Source organism: Chinchilla lanigera, unplaced genomic scaffold, assembly GCF_000276665.1.
Source record: "Chinchilla lanigera isolate Chin_1 unplaced genomic scaffold, ChiLan1.0 scaffold00027, whole genome shotgun sequence".
NCBI lineage: Eukaryota > Metazoa > Chordata > Mammalia > Rodentia > Chinchillidae > Chinchilla > Chinchilla lanigera.
Window position 1 is genome coordinate 21337428 of NW_004955428.1, and position 19904 is coordinate 21357331.

Below are 19904 nucleotides of genomic sequence, written 5' to 3' on the forward strand. Positions count from 1 at the left end.
AGATTATATCCCTTATTCCAACATTTTCCATTAGCTGAGGTTTTCATTTTCTGTTTTAAATCAGAGAAGGAGGAAAGTGGATTAGGTCACTGTACCTTTCGTTTCCTATGAAGTACACATTTTTATTCAAAGTTAAACATGACAAAGGCTGAGTTAAACAGAGAGGGTGATTTTCAGTCCAAAAGTAAAATCAGATAATGATCATTAAAACTGATTTCACTTCATTTTTTCAAAATCCATCTTATCCTGCCTTAGTAATAAATGAAATCCAGATGCTGGAATGATGCAAGGTACTTTGTATTAGGCTCAATAAAGCAGAGGCATGCTTTCTAGTTATACGGTCATTAAACCGAAAAATGCTTTAGTTTCTTTACTGAATTATTTTGGTTAAGGTACCCCCGGGAAGTATGTCATTAGAAATTACCAATAGCCTTCAGAAGATAATAAATAAATAAATAATAGATACTACCCAAGTACAGTGGCAAGTCAAACCATAAAATAACATGGTTTTCGAGTTTTGAATAATTTTTGTTCAAAGACTAATAAGATTCATAACATGTTAAGTGTGCTTTTGTTGGAGAACTAACGGAATGAAAAATAAACACACATTAATATTTGGGACATAAAATGCACTCAAGATGACATCTGATGAATGATCTCCATCCTTAAACATTAGTGAAAGAAATCATTAAAAAGAATTACAAGATTTTGAAGGGCAACATGTAAGACAACCACTATATTGGCAGATAGGGTACACAAATATTCATTTAGTTCAAGGACAGTTAATTTCAGTAACCCTGAGCCAGTAAATAAACTATTTTCTGTGCTTCAGGAGCCTATTTGTAATATAAAATTATACTAATCACTTTAAACACATTTGTTCCTATCAATGTGCAAGGGGGGGTTAAAAATAGTTAAATACAGTATTCAAGATATATTTGCTCCAAGAAGAATCTAGATAGAAGGCATTCTTATTATCAAATCTGAAATGATCAGCTATGTTAAATATAAACGTTCCGAGATGAATGTTAAAGAAATACATGGTATGTGTAATATAAAAAATACATGAAGAAAAATGAACAGACATATTTAATAGATATACAATAAGTACATATATTTTAAAATATTTATAGGCATGATTATGTACTGAAGCATTTATTCACTTTGTCTTATTCTCCTAGTAACAATTAATACATTTTTGCAACATGGGTAATGAAGATTAGGGAGGCAACATAAGACTAAAATGGAGAGAGAAAGAAAGAATCTAACAGTTTGGAGGGGAGTCCATAATCTTAATATTAAACCTTCTGGCACTATGCTTTAAGCAGCTATAACATTTGACTCACACAGTGCACAATAATACATAGTAATGCAGAGAGATTCAATAAAATCTTTCATTTTATGTGGACACCTAAAAGAAAATGATTGAGTTTATTTTCATATTTTTACATGTCTAAGAAATTTTAAACATGCAGTCATTCAGCAAAGTACATTATATTAGATACAATAAACATGAGCTTGTCTCAATCTCCAAATGTTCAAGATGTAAGCAAGGGTTAGCAAACTGTGGCCCATGGGTGCAGGGTCTCTGTTCAAACTACTCCGTGGTCTTCGTGCAAAGCTCCATAAACACTACATAAATGAATGAGCTTAACTCTAAAGTAAGAACACCTTATTTCCCAAACAGACTACAGCTTGATTTGTCCCACAGACTAAAGCTTGTTGACCCTTCAGTTAGACTAAAAAATAAGATAGTAGAACTAAATAAATACTGTTTTTTAAAAAGTTGTCTGAAATTTTGTTTCTAGATATTATGGGATACTTTCTAGTAGAACAAAACTCCCACACAGAACAACTATCAATATTGCTTGTCTCTATTTGTTTTCCTGAGAAACCACTTTGAAGATATCAATATGTAATACAACAACCATTGTTAATTTCCTACCACTTTGTCTGTAACTCTGTATTGCGTGTATTGTTCTTATGCTGTTTTGTAAATGGATGTCTGTTTGTTAATACATTTTCCTTCTTTTATTCTTAAAATAAATTTTTAAAAAAATCAATTGAAAGACATCAAGTATCAAGCTGCCTAGAACCTGAGGATGCGAAGACTCCAGAGAAAGGCAATAGTCTGAGAAGATGAGCTTTGCCTGGAGAGAGGATGGATGGTAGGGGTGCTGTGGGGGAGAAATCATCAAAGCCTTTGTGGATCTGGTGTTGCTAGTGCAGTGGTTTTCAACCTAGGGTGCCTTTGCCACCAGGGGGCATTTGATAATGTTTGAGGACTTTTTTACATACCAGATTCCATTGGCCCTTCACAACCAGAGGCCAAGAAGGCAACTAGACATCCTGCAGTGCACAGGCAGCTAACAGGTCTAGTGATGGATTATTTAGACCAAAGTGTCAACAGCACAATTGAAAAATCATGGGCTAGAGAAACGAAACTGGAGACTTAAAAACACACACCATACACACCAAGGTATGTATAATTCTTACTCCTGACTTGACTCATTTTCTACAAGTCATTTTGTTAGATCTTGCAATCTGAGCCATAGAATTTATTAAATTCAATTCCACACATGAAGTGTTCTGAATCATCTCTAATCTCCTGGATCCCGGTTCTACTCATTCTCAACAAATATTTATTCTCAGCAAAACACCTTATTAACCTTATGATTTGTATAATAATGTACTACTCTTTCTTGTTTCCTCCTTTCCACAAAATCTTTTTCTGTAGTTTCACCCATTTTTTTTCTTCTTCTTTAACAAAAGAAAAATCTCTTAACTCTATCATGTTTTCCAGGTTATTCTCCTATCTCTTTGCTCCTTTTTGTTGCTAAGTTGTTAAAAGAATGTTCAACATGTACTGTTTCTACTTTATTATAATCTAGCATCTGTTTCAGGGATTTTCTGCAAATGCTTTCTTAGCCAAATCTCAATCATTAAACAAAAGATCTTTCTTCAGTCACAATACTTAACGTTGTTAAAAAATCTCTCATGTCTTTCTGTGACACTTACAAAGCTGATTCTGTTGTCTTTGTTCTTGCCTATCTTGGTTACTTTTCTCTCATGGTTGAGACAAAATACCTGGTGCCCAGAATTAAGGAGCCACAAACTGGCTCACAGTTTGTGGAGGTTTCAGTTAACGCTTGGCTGGCTCCAAGATGGAGTGGTATTTGGCAGAGTGCAAAAGTTCATGGCAGCAGAAAACAGCAAAAGCAGTAAGAGTAAAAAGGGAGGAGCAGAGCAAGCCTCTTTCCCTCCTTTATATTGTATGCAGGTTACCTGCCACAGGGTGGGTGTAGCACTCACATCCCCAGCATTGAGGGTAAGTCAATTACTAAATTACCGATTACCAATTTAGTAATTGGTAAGTCAATTACTAAACTTGTCTCTCAGTTTCAAGGCCACCCTCCCATGTTTGGCTTCATGGCACTCCAGCCTGACTCCTGCTTAGCCGGCTGCTCTGTGTTTGGTCTGTCAATAGGGAGACTGCGGGCAGGAGTGCTCCCATCTGCTTCCAGGTCCTTCTGCAGCAGCTGGTTCCAGTTTGCAGCTGTATCAAGCTTGTGAAAACTACTCTTGTGTCCCCTCAGAGACACAAGCTGGTGCCTGCATACACCTCAGTGAAATGTGTACTTCTGGGCTAAATTGAGGACATTCATAACCCTTGTCTCAGATGCACAAGGCATTATGCATTAATGACTTCTAATATTTACTCACTCAGGTCTATTTTTTAATATTATCTCCAAGTATCCCTGTGTAATGGTTTGTGTCTAAGTGTCCCCCTAAAGCCTCATGCAGTCATGCGGATGGCTGAATCTAGAGTATTTGATTGATTCATTGTCTAGTGCTGGGATTATGGGTGTGAGTGCTATATCCACCCTAGGGTGGGTAGTTTACATACAATATAAGAGACAGAAAGAGTTTTCTCACTTGTTCCTCCCTTTTTGCTCTTGTTGCTTTTGCTGTCTTCCATTACCATGAATGTTGCTCTGTGTCACGCAACCCTGCCTTGGAGTCAACTGATTATGGACTGAAACCTCCACAAACTGTGAACTAAATAAACCCTTCCTTCCCTAATTTTGGATGTTGAGTATTTTGTGCCAGCAATGAGAGGAAAGTAACACAGACAGAATTTGGTACCAGGAGTGGGATTGTTGCTGTGACTGTACCTGACCGTGTGGTTCAAGAGCCTTTGGAAATGGCTTGTGGGAAGAGTTTGGAAAGGTTTGGAGATGTTGCCTGAAACAGTAGAGCTGGAATGCCTTAGGTTGTTCTGCATGGGAGATTCTAGTCGGAGGTCAAAAGACCAGAATGCTGATAGAAATCCTGCCAATAAAGACCAGGTTCAGGAGGTTTCTGTCGGGAAGAAGGACTACATTGGTTGTTGGACTCCAGATGATGTGTGTTATGGCTTGGCAGAAAATTTTTCTGCATTTTTCTTGTGTCCAGAGACATTGCCTGAGTCTGAGATTAAGGACAGCAGATTAATTAACCTGGTAAAAGAAAATTCAAGACAGTGTAATGTTGCTGTAGTGGCATGGCTATTGTTGGGGCTTTGAGCCAGATTTGTGCTGTAAATCAACAGCAAAGAGCCTAGCAGGATGATTTAAAACACTGTGAGTTTGGCTAGAAAGAAAGCTTCAGTAAAACTGTGAATGACAAAAACAGAGCTGAGGAGATCTCAATTGCTAAGAATGAACAGGAGAATAGAAAAGTGTTAGGCTTGGCATGAGTAAGAGGCAAAACAAAACAAAAACAGCTTTTATTCCCCAGGTACAGGAAGGCTGCTGAGAGAGAGAAAGACACACACACACACTCACACATACAAATACACAAGGACCTTGGGAGGGGCTGGGAAAAAGAATATATTGGGCTAGGTTAGGGGTGGAGTTTATCTGGCAGTCTAGGTGATATAATGGATGCTGATTGGCTGCCATGCAAAAAAGGAAACAGGAAGTTGTAATCAGCCTGGAGGGAGGCAGAAGTTGGTCTGGGAGGACATGTGGTTGGCCCTAGGCCATGTCATATCAGATCACTGCCATGATGATTTAGCAGAAATTTATATGGCCAGAAACCCATCAAAAAGATGGGCTGAGGGCATCACAAGAAGCAGCAAGTCTCCACCCTTTGCAGCCTCAAAACTGCAAAAGGGAAAGACTTTGCTCTGAAGAGAAAGCCACAGAGAACCATGTTCCAGAATGGTGGCAACATAGAAAATGTGTTCCTGGGAATTGGATTCAGAGTGCCACTGAATGTTGGAAGTTTTTCACTTTCTTTTCATTTGTACAGGGGCTCACAGCTAAGAGTGTCTTACATCTCAGGGGAGGCTTGGGACTTGGACTTTTCAGTAATGCTGGAACTGTTAGGACTTTGGCAACTCTTAAAGTTAGACTAAATGCCTTTTGCATAAAAGGATGTGCATGAGTCTTTGGGGGGCCAACCATGTGCTATGGTTGATATATTGTGTCAATTTGAGAAGTTTAGAAGATTAACTAAGTGACTCAGCAGGGGGCCAGGGTCTTTACTTTCTAAACATCCTGAGCCTGTGCAAGAGGAAGTCACAGAGATGGTGTGGGTGTAAAGGAACCCCCAACGGGGGCAGGTAACCTGCATACAATAAAAGGGAAATGAGGAAGGACTGATTGTTGGTTCTTCAGAGGAGCTCCAGTCTGTGTCCTCAGCTTTGTTGTCCTCTCATGGCTTCTGGTGCAGAGTGTTCAGCTTCCATCTGGGATTCTTCAGCTTTCTGGTGTGTTGCAGACCCATCAGCGTCCTGATATGGACTTGCATAGAACACTGCAGTGAGCTCCAGACCTTGGACTGGACCTTTCAGCCTCTAGCATGCAGAAACCTTCTGCATGCTTCTTCATCCAACTCTGTGGCTGACTCTGGTAAGCCAAACTTGTCATTTTTTATATATTTGTATATCTTGTGTTCTATCTGCTTCTCTAGTGATACAGATTTTGGTACCAGAAGTGGCTCTAGACAAACAGAATTATAATGATGACATTCTTTAATGGCTGTAGGGGTTCCTGGAGTTGGTTCTGCAATTTGATGAGATCTAAAGACACCATGGTCTCTCCTTCCACTTCTATGGGGGTATACTGATAATCCTTGGTGTGAACTGTTTAACTTAATACACCATGTAGATCCATTTGATTATCCTAACTTCCCACTTGTGAGATGTCAGGAATTTAGTGTCTTTGAATATGAAAATTTTGAATTTCTTTAGCAGAGTAGGAAATATAATGATGCTGGCTATTTGGTCTTAGCATCTCTGGACAAAGTACTGAAAGAAAGTGATGAACTCAAAACATCCATAGGAAGGAAGTTTAAAATCTTCTGGCTGTGAAGAAGAATTAATAAAGGAAAATAAGGAATTCAAAGATTCAAATTCCCAGCTCCAGACACAGATAAGAAATTTAAAAGTTTCTGAGTGTGTCCTGAAAGAAAATCTCCCCTCTTTTATCTGAAAGGCTGAGATTGCAGAAACCCAAACACAGTCCCTCATAATTTGATTGGCTGAACTACAATGTAAATTTAATGCTCTGCCTCAAAAGGTATCTGAAGCAAAAGAGAGGGCACTGATCAGAATGGAATGGGATCCCATAAACTGTGATGGAGATGTGTCAGAAGATCCTGAGGAAGCTGAGGAGGTTGAGCTCCTAGATGCTGATGAGATTATTTTGCCAGAGGAAGAGATTTGCCAACCCACTGTGGCTGAGGCAATGCCACCTCCACCCCCTGTGGTGTTGGCATCTCCTAGAATGCCTGAGGAAATTAATCCTGTGTTGACCACACAGGATAATGTTGATCTTCCTCAGGACCCACCCTCACCACCATTTTTGCCTCTAGGTCAATAACAAGGCTCAAATCTCAGGAGGATCCTAAGGGTCAGGTACATAATGTGACCCATGAGGAAGTCTGCTATTCTACCAAAGAACTTCTTGAGTTTTCTAACTCTTCTAAGCAGAGCCTTAATGAGCAAGTGTGGGAATGGATTTTACAAGTGTGGGATAATGGTGGCAAAAACACACATCTGGATCAGGCTGAGTTTGTTGATATGGGCATATTAAGCAGAGATTCTGAATTTAATGTTGCAGCTCATGGAATAAAGAAAGGCTGGCTGGTTGGCAGAAGTGTAGCTCAAAAGATGACCCACTGTGAGTGAGTTAGAGATGCCTGATATTCTGTGGTTTACTGTTGATGAGGGGATTCAGAGGTTTAGGGAAATGGGAATGCTGGAGTGGATCTATCAAGTTAAACCTAATCCTCCATACTTGGATGATCCAGAAAATGTAACCTTTGCTAATACCTTGAGAAACAGATTTGTGAGGGGAGCACCAGTATCACTGAAGAACCCTGTCATTGCTTTTCTCTATATGCCAGACTTTATGGTGGGGACCGTGGTTACCCAATTAGGAAATTTAAGGGCAATGGGCTTGATTGGATCCCAGAGTAGCAGAAGTCAAGTGGCAGCATTCGAGTCATCAAAGGCAGGGTCCACACAGTTACCATAATGGACAACAGAAGCAAAACAATGACCAGAATAATCTGACAAGTGCAGACCTATGGCAGTGGCTGATTAGCCACAGTGTTTCCAGAAGTGAAATACATAGGAAGCCTACAAAATTTTTACTAGATTCATATAATCAAAAAAATTTAAAAGCAAATGAACAGAAACCTACTTCAAATCAGGGTAACAGGGAATCATGGCCCTCAACCAATTCCCAGATTTGAGCCAGTTTACAGACCCAGAACCCCTTGAATGAAGAGAAGTCCAGGTCCCCTTGGGGAAGGATCCTGATGTGCCAAAAATTTATACAATCAATCTTTCTCCCATTCTTCCTCAGAAGGACCTAAGGCCTTTTGCCCAAGTGACTGCACACTGGCAAAAGAGGAATGATCGGACATTTCAGGGACTACTGGACACTGGTTATGAACTAACACTCATTCTAGGGGATCCAAAATACCATTGGAGCTCTCCAGTAAGAGTAGGGGCCTAATAAGGTCAAGTGATCAATGGAGTTTTAGCAAAGGTCTGACTCACAGTAGGTCCACTAAGTCCTCAAATCCATCCTGTAGTCATCTTCCCTGTTCCAGAATGTACAGTTCGGATAGATGTACTTAGTACTTGGAAGAATCCCCACATTGGTTCTCTAACCTATTGTATGAGGGCTATTATGGTTGGGAAGGCCAAATGGAAGCCATTAGAGTTGCCTTTGCCTGGTAACATGGTAAACCAAGAGCAGTGTCGCATTCCTGGAGGGACTGCACAGATTAGTGCCACCATCAAGGACTTGACGGATGCAGGGATGTTGGGCCCCACCACATCTCCTTTTAATTCTCCCATTTGGCCTGGCAGAAGACAGATGGGTCTTGGAGAATGACAGAGGATTACCATAAACTGAATCAAGTGGTGACTCTGATTGCTGCTGCGGTACCAGATATGGTTTCCTTGCTTGAGCTGATTAACACATCTCCTGGTATGTGGTATGCAGCTATTGATTTGGCAAATAATTTCTTCTCCATAACTATCCACAGGGACCATCAGAAACAATTTGTTTTCAGCTGAAAGGCAAGCAGTATAGCTTCACTGTCTTACTTCAAGGTTGTATTAATTTACCAGCCCTGTGTCACAACTCAGTTCACAGGGATTTTGATCACCTTTCTCTCCCACATGATATCACACTGGTCCATTACATTGATGATGTTATTTGGATTGGGCCTAGTGAGCAGGAGCTAGCAACCACTCTGGATTTGTTTGTACAGCATTTGAGAGCCAGAAGACTGGAAATAAATCCAACAAAAATTCAAGGTCCTTCTACCTCAGTGAAGTTTCTAGGAGCCCAGTGACGTGGAGCATGTAAGCTATTCCTTTTTGCTCTTGTTGCTTTTGCTGTCTTCCACAGCCATGAACTGTTGCTCCTCTGCCACACCACCCTGCCTAAGAGCCAGCTGATTATGGACTGAAACCTCCACAAAGTGTGAGCTAACTAAACCTTTCCTTTCTTAATTTTGGGTGTTGGGTATTTTGCCTCAGCAACAAGAGAAAAGTAACTAAGAAATCCTGGAAACATGACTATTCAAAAAATAGAACTTGTGGTAACATCATAGAGCAATCCACTATATTTCTGTTCCAAGACATGGAAGCCCTGAGAGAGCCTCAAATACTGAGTCCACTGCCCCCTGCAGTACTGTGTCTCCAGCACCAGTGTGAAGATCCTATGCATGGGCCTAGAAACAAGAAGGCTAGAAATACACCAAATCTGCCAGCAAAATATAAGTGTAAAGCAGGAACCCATCAAATTCTAGACCCTCTAGTCATATCAGGCAATTCTAAAGACATAGCATACATTAAAATCTTGAAAGTTATTCAATTTTGTAATTTTCATAGGTTGTTTTTATCAACTATCTCACAGTGAATAATAGCGAACTCTGAGTGTCTATTATGCTTGCTTTCAGGGTAGCAAGGAATGGGAAGCTAGAAACACCATGTCCTTCCTGTTACCTCATAGGATTATCAGCAAGCACTGGAGAAGATGGTGACCATGTTCTCAAATAAGTGGAAGCCCTCAGGCCTGTACCACTGGGAAGAGGCGAACATGAGGTGAACCAGCTTGGCACAGATTTGACCTTCAGAATTTAATGTCAGGACACCCTGTGCTTTTCAACAACATGGAGGTAGAAAGTATAAGTAAAGAAAAACACAAGCTGAACAAAAAATGGCCCACAATTGTCTTGTGTTACCATTTCTCCTCAAATTATGGAGAGCCAAAAATTCCTTCCCCCAAAGCCACTAATTTCCCTTGTAATAAATAAAGTACTTTAGATGCATCTTAGTTATGTTATTATTGAAATGTGTATACTGTATGTATACTAAAATACTAAATATGTATACTACAAGAAATAGTTCTAGAAAAATCCACATGACTCTTCCTATGAAAGCATGCTACTAAATTGGAAGTTAAATAGAAGCTTAAACCTTATACTGAATTTCAGAGCTTTTCTTTTACTTAACTTTCATGTTATTGCTATGGCAAACAGAAACATGGAAACAATGTTCAGAATTTGGAGGCAGATTTATTTACATCAACAGGCACTGATGGGGATCATTCCCAGAATATCAGGCCCCAATCTGTGGTGGTCTAGGGCTTATATGAGATAAGCAAGCAGGAAGTACAGAGATAGAATGGCTTGTCAGTTGGGGATTGGTTCTTACAATATGCATCATAGTGATCAGCTATGCATGGCAGCGACCAGCCATTTCTAGGAGACAGAAGTAACCAGAACTGAAAGAGGAACTATTACCTGCGCAACTGAAGTATACTGGTGTATGTGTGTGTGTGTGTGGGGGGGGGGTTCAGCTACATTATGATGATCTGTGAAGAAATGCATAATTTTAGTAATTTCATAAATGATTTAAAAGGTTTGATCTTTCAAAAAAGTCTATACTGTTTCAATGAGCTATCTGCTCTGAATATTTCTTTATAGTTACATCCCCAGGTTTTTTTTATCAGACTTTTCTACTGACAAATGGAATCTGCTCTACTATTAACTTATAGTGTCTTGCCTGGCATTCAGATTGTCATCTACAATTGAGCTTGTGTGTCCATATGTTCGCATTTATGGCTTAAACTAAGTACGGAGCAAAAATATCTGAAAAAAATTGTGTCTGTATTGAACATGTACAGATTTTTTTGGTCATTATTCCTTAAACAACACACCATGGCAAATACTTCCTTAGCTTTTGCATTGTACTAGGAACTATAGGTAATCTGGAGATTATTAAATATATATGAAAAAGTATACATTGCAAATATTTTGCCACTTTTGTGTGAAGAATTTGAGCATCTGTGGGTTTTGGTGCCTGCAAGGGTCCCACAACTAATCCTCTGTGGATGTAGAGGGATGATGGTACTCATACACTATGCGCAGCTGACAGAAGGGCATTGTCCTGTCCTCAATTTAACATGGCTACTGTTATGATTTCGATCTAAAAGGTCCCCTGAACATCTCATGTGTTCAGAAAAGCGGCTGTGAGTGGTGATTAGATCAGAGGCACTATACTTATCACTAAATTAATCCACTGATGAGTTCATAGGTGAGGGTACCGTTAGGCTGGGGCTTGGTCAGAAGCATCAGATCACTAGGGCAGTGATCTGGAAGGATGCATTCTTGTCTCCAGCTCTCCCTCTTGTTTTCTCTGCTTCCTGGCTGCCATGGGGTGAGCATCTGCTCTCTACTGGTCCCTTCTGTCATGCTCTTTCTGCCTTGCACCAACCAAACACAGACTGAATCTTTTGATAACTGTCACGTCCCAACAATGGACAGTGATTAATATAGTTACCATTGTATGATATTTACAGGGGAATTGGGTTACTGTATATGGCTATATATGCAGTACTAATAATTCCCTAAAAGAAAGAATTTCCCACATTTAGTGTCATGTTTGCACTAGTTTGTTAGTCCCTGCCTTCACCAGAGAAAATAAAAAATAAATTCTTACCCTTACTTTAGGCCCTTTAATGTTTAGAAAGGGGTTATAGTATTTGTGGAAGACAGATTTCATAAAGATTGCCTATAGCTTAATACATTCTAGTCACATAAATATCTTAATCATATGTTAATAAATTATTATAAAACCAAGACCTTAAACTATAAAATAGATGTATTTTATTATATTTATAAGATATTATGAAGTTTTTAAAAAACAAAGTAAATTCATATTCTCTTTTGAAATACCATATTGAATAAAAATAAAGGGAGGATGTCTTTTGTTTAACCATAGTTGAAGTCTCTACTTAACTTCTTCATCACAAATAATAGAAAAAGAGAAAATGCTGCATTAGAGAACATAGGTACATAGTCACTCAATGACCTGGAGTAATTTCTATGCATTCCAGTGTTAAGTGTGGGTGTCATGATTTATGTCTAGATGTCCATCCAAAGCCTCATGTGGTCATACATGTGTTTTTTGGGGGTGGCTGGATCTAGGGTGTGTGGTGCTGGGGCTGATTCATGGTGCAATGCTAGGATTAAGGGTGCCCCATACTGGGTGCGAGTGCTACCCACCCTTAGGGTGGGTAACCTGGCTAGGATATAAGAGACAGAAAGCCGGTTGCTGTTCGTAGCTAGCTGCAAGTTGCTTGCTGTTTTTGTTATTTCCTGCTTGCAATGAACTATTTCTCCTCTGTGATCCCCCTCTGCCATGCCACCTTGCCTTGGAGCTAGTCAAGTATGGACTGAAACCTCTATAAACTGTGAGACAAATAAATCTTTCCCCCCTCCAACTTTGGGTGTTGAATATTTTGTCTCACCAACAAGAATACCTAAGACTGGATAAGCGTGAAACTTTGCTAGTAGGGAGGTCTTGATTATCCTGCAGTAAGTTTTATAATCCTCCCTGAAAAATCCATAGGTATCTCCAAACTAGATATGTGCTAACCACAATGGACAAGAAGATAGTGGGTTACTCATTTCAGAAAATATTTATCAAGAACCAACAACATAATCCAGCCCTATTAAATGATACAGCAGCTAAAGAGACAATTTATCTTATAGGACATTAGGTGAACAGTTAATTTGCACCTTGCACAAAGTACAAGCTCCTGGGGACAAAGGAGAGAGATACATATGTGGGCTCTACCCGCAACAACTCATTGGCCGGTTGTAGGACTAGATATACACAAACCATGACATTCAAGGTGACCTATCCTGGAACAGAAGTAAATTCATTGCTATGTTATTTCAAAAAAAAACTCCAAAAATTTGAGGGTAGGAAATAGCAATGAAAAGGCTGCTTATGGAACACTGAGAAAAGAATGAATCAAATCTGAGCTGAGAGAGAGAGACACAGAGACAGACACAGAGAGAGACACACATCCTGATGGTGCTAGAAAGGTTTACATTTGTAAGGAACTTTCAAGCCTCAAAACTGGTAAATATTGGTGAACATAAATTATATCTTTACTTTGATAAATCAATAATGTAGACAGTAAAATGATACAGAATAATTATGCTCATTATTTCTTCAACATATTTCAATAAATTCCTTAGCCATATGCACCTCTAGTATCATCCCTCTCCTAATTTTCTGAGAAGTACTATCCTTAACTATGGTTTTACTATTTTGTATGTGTTTCATTAAATTACCTGCAATATTTAAACTTGAATTTTCATTGTCAATATGTTTGAAACTATTGACATCTTCAATTTATTTTTCAATCATAATAGTTTTATTATCATACTTTTGATCTGCATCTGTTCAAACAAAAGAATACCAAATTGAGAATATTCTCAATAATGATTGCTGTGCATTGAAATATACTATTTCAGCCGAAATATTTTCACAAGTACTGTCCTTTTGCCTGTATTGGGTATATTTATTGAAGAAATATTTTTATCAGACCATATTTATCAAGCAAATTGTCTATATGATTCGTTTGACTGTTTTACTAAATTTAAATTATTTTAAATTTATCGTGTATTGACACAATATTTTTCCCACTAAAACCAGAATATTCCTCAAAAGGTTCTTCTTATAAATTCATTCAAAATCTATCATCAAATTCAAGAGTCAAGCTTGTACATTGTTTGAACTATCTTCATTCAATAGGCTCAGTTCTTTTTTTTGAATTAGTAAAAATAAATTGGGATATCCACCTGTTCGCAAGTGCTAAAGTTTGGGTCCCTCTGTTTACTGACTGTTTTGATTTACTGTTTCTAAGAAATTGTGAAGTCTTGCAAATAAGTTTAACATTACTGTATGACATTTAGCTCCATTTACAAAGAAATTATGGGCTCCAGCACTTCTAAATTTGTTAATAATGAATAGCAGAGAAAGTACCTACATCTGTGATGAAACTGAGTTTTTTTAATGTCAACACCATGCGTGAAAAAAAATGTGTGTCAGTTATTCTGTGTGAATATACAAAGTATTTATAAAATTTGACAATTATTGCTTCCTTTTCAGTTGTTAGATTATGATAACTCTTTTAGGGTGCAATTAGAATTTGAATGTAATTCATATATTACAAACAACAGATATACACTGTTCTATGCATTTTCTAGTTTAGTGGAATATTGTTTGTACAAGGACAAGGTGCTCCCAAAATTTTTACTCGCTTTATTACTGTATAAAGTGATTAATTTTATCTTCAGTATTGAACTTCTAAATAAAAAATCAATAATGGTTTTAACAATAGTGGCTTTAACATGTTTCATTTGGACAGAATGAACTTTAAATAGTTTTACTTTGTGTATTAGTCAGGGTTTTACTGGAGAAACAGATATAACACAAGATGTACAAATGTATAAGAAATTACAAGACTGGCTTAGGACGGTCAGCCAGAGAGTTGTATGAGGAAGCATGCAGAGGGTGTCTGCACACTGAAGAGCAAAGGAATCAGTCCAGGGTCTGGAGTTCACTGCAGAGTTCCGTGCAAGTTCGTACCATGAGGCCGATGAGTCTGTGACAGAAGGCTGAAGGATCCAAGGTGGAAGCTGAAGAGTCTGCACTAGAAGCCAGGAGACTAAGCCCAAGCTGAAGATGAAGACTGGAGCTCCTCCAAAAGGAATGGAAGTACCTCTGTCCTTCTTCATTTCCCTTTTATATTATCTAGGTGATGATCCAGCCTAGGGTGGCTCCTCTACACCCTAGGGTGTAGAATTGCTGAGCCAATTGCTGAGCCAAGTTTAGTTATGCTTCTAAACTTCTCAAGTTGACATAATCAATCAACCACTACACTTTGCTTCTGTGATTTGTATGGGAAAATATTGAACCAGTTTACTTCATTGGTTATCTATTTGTAAATTTGTATTCGTGATTTGTTGATATTGCATTCTCACATTTAAATATTTGTGAAGTTATTCTGTTAATATATCTAATAAAATAATAGCCACTACTTCATTTTTTATATGATCACAAGAAAAGTTGGAAGCTAAAATGAGCAAAATTTAGAAGTAAAATCATTTGATCCAAGTAAAAAGTTATGCTTTACAAAGTAACATGTAAAGACATTTTCTGCAGCTGTGCACATTAAATCACCATCTCTGGGCATAATCATTTTAAAATAAGATGAATTTTTGAAGCAGACGCTTTGGATTTCACATGGCTAGCAATTATGGTCCATCGTTGGATGGGAAGCTTTACCATTTTTCCAACTGACAGCTTCATCATTAAGAATCAGAAACTCATTACTTAACCATTCACTGAACAATTTTGGTGAGTGCAATCAGACCGCTCTGTACACACTGCATTAGGAGTAACCAGCCTCTGCTTCCTCCACATATTGCATAGTCTCCTAAACTCCCACAATTCCCACATTTCCCAGCAACTTCAGATCGGCATCCTGGCAACTGTACATCCTGAAACCTGCAGTTCAAGCCATGGCACAACTCACTGGAAAACCAAGTGGGCCTCACAGGTAATGGTGAGGTTAAGGTCAGGATTCTATTTTCTGAGCATCTGTCTCAACTTCTGAGACTTGAGCAGAAACAGGAAGTACATAGCTCAGGCACATAAAACTGACCCAGACATTTTAAGGAAATGATTAATACTACTTGTTCCAATCAGAAAAAAAATTGTAAAGTGGACGGTATACTAAGTGAGTAGACATAAATGGAGATTGTCTTGCAAACTGGGACATAATGAAGCCACAGTGTTGACCATAATCTTGAAAGACACAATCATAACTACCATAATCCCAAATGTTGACTTCTCTAAAGATGAAGATACTTGAAATCTGTAATCCCAAAGATCATATTTGAAAACACTAAGATCCTAGATTCAATCCATGGTACCATCAAAACAGAAAAAAAAAGCCTAGACAAAGAAATCAAAAGCCAAATTATGGAAAAGGGATTGTGCTTTTAGATGTTGTTATGGAAAGCATGATGGGATCATAGGAGGGACTTTGGAAGGTGATCAGATGGGGGGGGAGGGAGGTGTTATAGCTACTTTCTCCCCCTGTTCAACTCCTCCCTTCATGCTGTCTGCTTCCAGAATACCTTGAGGGGAGCAGCTTTCCCACTCCCAGGCCTTTCCACCACACTGCTTTGCTCTGAAGCCAAATAACTGTGGACTGAAAACACAGCAAACTGTGAACCAAAATAAACTTCTTTAAATTGTGGGTATCTTGGGTGTTATGTCTCAGTGACCATAAAAGTGACTAAAACAGGTATTGGCAGTAGAGTTACAGCATGCTAAGCAAAACAAATAGCAAGGAGCCTGGTACAGAGCTATTTGGGTGTGTCTATGCGGGTGTTTCTGGAGGAGGGGGAGGGGGAGGAGAAGGAGGGAGGGGGAGGAGAAGGAGGAGGGGGAGGAGGAGTGTGGATCTGAGCAGATTCAGTGGAGGATGAGCTACCCCATAGACAATGAATGTGGAAATGATGTAAATTCAAGGACAGACGTGCCCTAAAAGAAAGACAAAGACAAAACAAAACAGAAACAAGAAACAAAAAAGAAGAAAGAAGGGAGGAGGAGGAGAAGTGGGAAGGGGAGAAGGAGAAAGAATTGTCCCTAGTGTTGCAAGACTTCAGAATACAGTTAATGATCCTTCAAGCCAGCGCATTTCTTTTTTTCCAACTTTATTGTTTTTATTGACTAGCTGCTAAGATTTTGAACACTGGTTATCTATATTACTTTTTCTTTTAGATTCTATATGATACCTCTAAATTTTCAAAGCTTTTCATCCTCACTTATCAATGGTTCATTTTACTGTTTTGCTTTTCTAATTTATATTTTATTAGTACATGCTTGTAGTACATAATGATTACATTCCTTGTGAGGACTCATTACATACACATAACACATCTTAATTCTCTTCTCACCCCTTTCCCCTCCCCTCTCTGCCTGTCCTTTCTTTTTATAGCCCCTTTCTATTTGCAAAAGATCTTCCTCCCTAGGCTGTAATCTGTCTTTCATTTTGCTCTTTATTTATATTCTAAGTTTTCTGTATAAGAGAAATTATGTGGACTCTCTGAAATTTTATACCTATACTGTAATATGATTTTTTCATGTCAGATTTTCTTCTTTTTTGTTTTTTTTTAGTTTTTTCTTTTCAATATTTTAAGATGACAACACTATTTTTTACAGTTTTCTATGCCATATATTTTATGTTTGCATCATTTCCAATACTGAAAATATAAAATGTGTAAAGACTTTTTGAGAGTTCTCGTTCATTTTATGCTTTTTTTTTCAAATCTGACTTCATGAAGGTGTATATCACAACACTGACTTTTTGTATAAGCATTGGGCATGTATGTAAAAACACTGCAGCTTTCTCAGTATATCAAGAGATGTTCTTTTTGTACATCTGCATTTGTGAAAGATATAATTTCTTGAGATCTTGGCTTTTGGGGAAATTACACATGTGACCTGCTGTGGTTCTTGACTAATCTTATCAGAAACTTAGGTTGCCTATCATGATATTTCAGATGACCATAGTTATAAAGCTGGATACACACAATTACCAGCCATGGTAATATGTACATTTTGCTTCTTGGCCTATTTCTTTAAGAATACAGTTGATTTGCTCATAATTGTTAGGTCTATGCAACTGTGATTAGCACATTTAAGGGTTTATGCTTTTAAAATGCATATATTTCCTATCTTCTTATTTAGAGTGGCCTATGAAATATTCTGTTGTCTTTTATATATTTCTCAAATCCATTTTAAAATTTAAACAAGTATTTTTTTTTTTTTGTGCTAGGAATCGAACTGAAGACCTTTTGCTTGCCAGGCAGGTGCTGTGCCACTGAGCTGTATCCCCAGCCCTACATAAGAATCTTTTAATGAGTTTTTCAAATTACTTTTTTCTAGAATTTTGGGGGATTTTAGACATTAGGAATTTTCATCTTTCAAGATTTCAACATTTGGGACTGTGACTCAACCCACAAAATCCTTAAAGCAATTAAAATTCACACTGGAGATAAATTTTCAGACCTACACACATTCATTGAAGGCCCACTAAGCCCAAAAGCTTAGTCATGAACTGGAAGGAAAATACAAATAGGTATTAAACCAACTACTTCCTCTTACTTCTAGAGGTATGAAGTGTGTATGTAAAAGATTCATATGCAGAGTAGAGTGGTATGGTATAATTTCAAAAATTAATGAAGTAATCTTATGTCAAAGAAAATAACTGACAGAGTATGTTGCCAATAATAATACTCCAAGCTTTTAAGTAAAAAAGATAATTTGGAAAAATTCTACTCACTACTGTGAACTTGACAGTTTCTTAGTACCGTACTTACAGACTTCTTGACTGTGTCCCTCTGGACTTCCTTAGAGGTTCCACTTGACATGTTCTCCAAATAATCTCCCATCCTTGAGTGATTACCATGCTCATGAACTGTAAAAATAATATATGTTTTAATTTCATATTCAGTAATATTAATAACTATAACTCATATAGGAACAGTTGTTTGGGATCCTCAATATTTTTTAAGTGTGTAAGAGGCCCTAAGACCAGAATATGGAAGAAAGATCACCTTATAATACAGCTGGATTCAGATTCATGAGACTTGGGGCTATTGGAAAAATAGAACAAAGAGACATCATGGTGGTAATGATCAAGAATCCCTGATATTCCAGTTAAATATTGAAAAGTAAATAGGATTTTAAAATAAACCCTTTCTAAAAGACTAAAGGTATGAATAAAAGTTTAGAATGAAAAGCTCCCAATATCCTCAGGCAGTATTGAGTAATATATTCATAACATGTTCAGTTGTCGGAAATATAAAGACACAATGCCTGTCTATGATTCATATTTCCTCTCCCTCTCCCTCCCCTGCCCAAATATTAATGTTTCCAAAAGTTTTGCCTTTGGATCACTATCCCAGTTCTGTATAGCAGTCTCTGTCATCCATCATATCTACCCTCAACATTAGAACTTCACTGTTGAACCTCAGAACTTTACCTCACTGTTATGGTTTACACCTAGATGTCCCGCAAACCTCATGCACTGATAAGTGGGGCCTTTGGGAGGTGACTGGATCATGGATGTGTGATGCTGGATTAGCCCACTGATGGTTGCAGCACAGTTTGGTGTGTGGATGATGGATTTACTGAAAAGGGAAGACTCACCCTGGGTGCCAGTGGCACCAACTAATAGGCTTGTAGCCCGGATGGAATAAAAAGGGAAAGGAGGAGGAAGGCTTTGTTTCCTGCCTGCTGTGCTATGAACTGTTTCTCTTCTGCCACGCCCCTTTGCCGTGCTCTTCCACAATTTCCCTCTGCCATGCCACCTTGCCTTGGAGCTGGCTGACTATGGAATGAAACCTCTACAAACTGTGAACTAAGGTAAATGTTTCCTTCTTTGCTTTGTGGATGTCAGGTATTTCGTCGCAGCAAGGAGAAAGTAAATAAGATGCTCATCTCTCCTGAGCTCCAAAACTCTGTGTCCTAGATATATTAAGAAAAACAAACTGAAAATGAAATAAATGTTTTCCCAAAAACCCTTCTGTGTTAGTCTCCTTTCTTGGTATTCTTGTCTCCACTCAAGAGTAACTCAGGCCAGAACATCACAGACACTTTTGTCTGTACTGTCACCATCCTCTCCCACATTTATTTATTCTATCCTATCCCACATTTATCCTGTCTCTATTGCCTTTGTTCCTTGCTCTGTCTTTTCCATACCTGAGGTTTGGGTTAAGGTTTAAAGATGTCCCCCAAGGCTCATGTGCAGGTTGCTTATTTCTCAGCATGACAGCGCTGACACACAGTGGAAACTTGAGGAGGTAATGCCTCCTGGAAGGTCACTGAATCACTGGAGTGTCACCTTTGAAAGGATTAGCAGGGTCTTCTCAGGACTCTAGTTAATTTCCATAAGAGTAGATTACTATAAGAAGAGTGAAACTGCTGCTGAATGTCTCCCTGGTTCCCTGTCTTG

General features: G+C 38.4%; 1 protein-coding gene across 1 annotated transcript in view; it reads right to left on the minus strand.

Moving 5' to 3' along the window:
- Nucleotides 1-19904, minus strand: part of LOC106148760 — a gene marked incomplete at its 5' end in the record, with an annotated part of 56315 nt that overhangs the window by 14033 nt on the left and 22378 nt on the right. Inside the window, 1 exon segment of the mRNA XM_013515268.1 lies at nt 18268-18365. Within this exon segment, the coding sequence (XP_013370722.1) occupies nt 18268-18365 (98 nt within the window).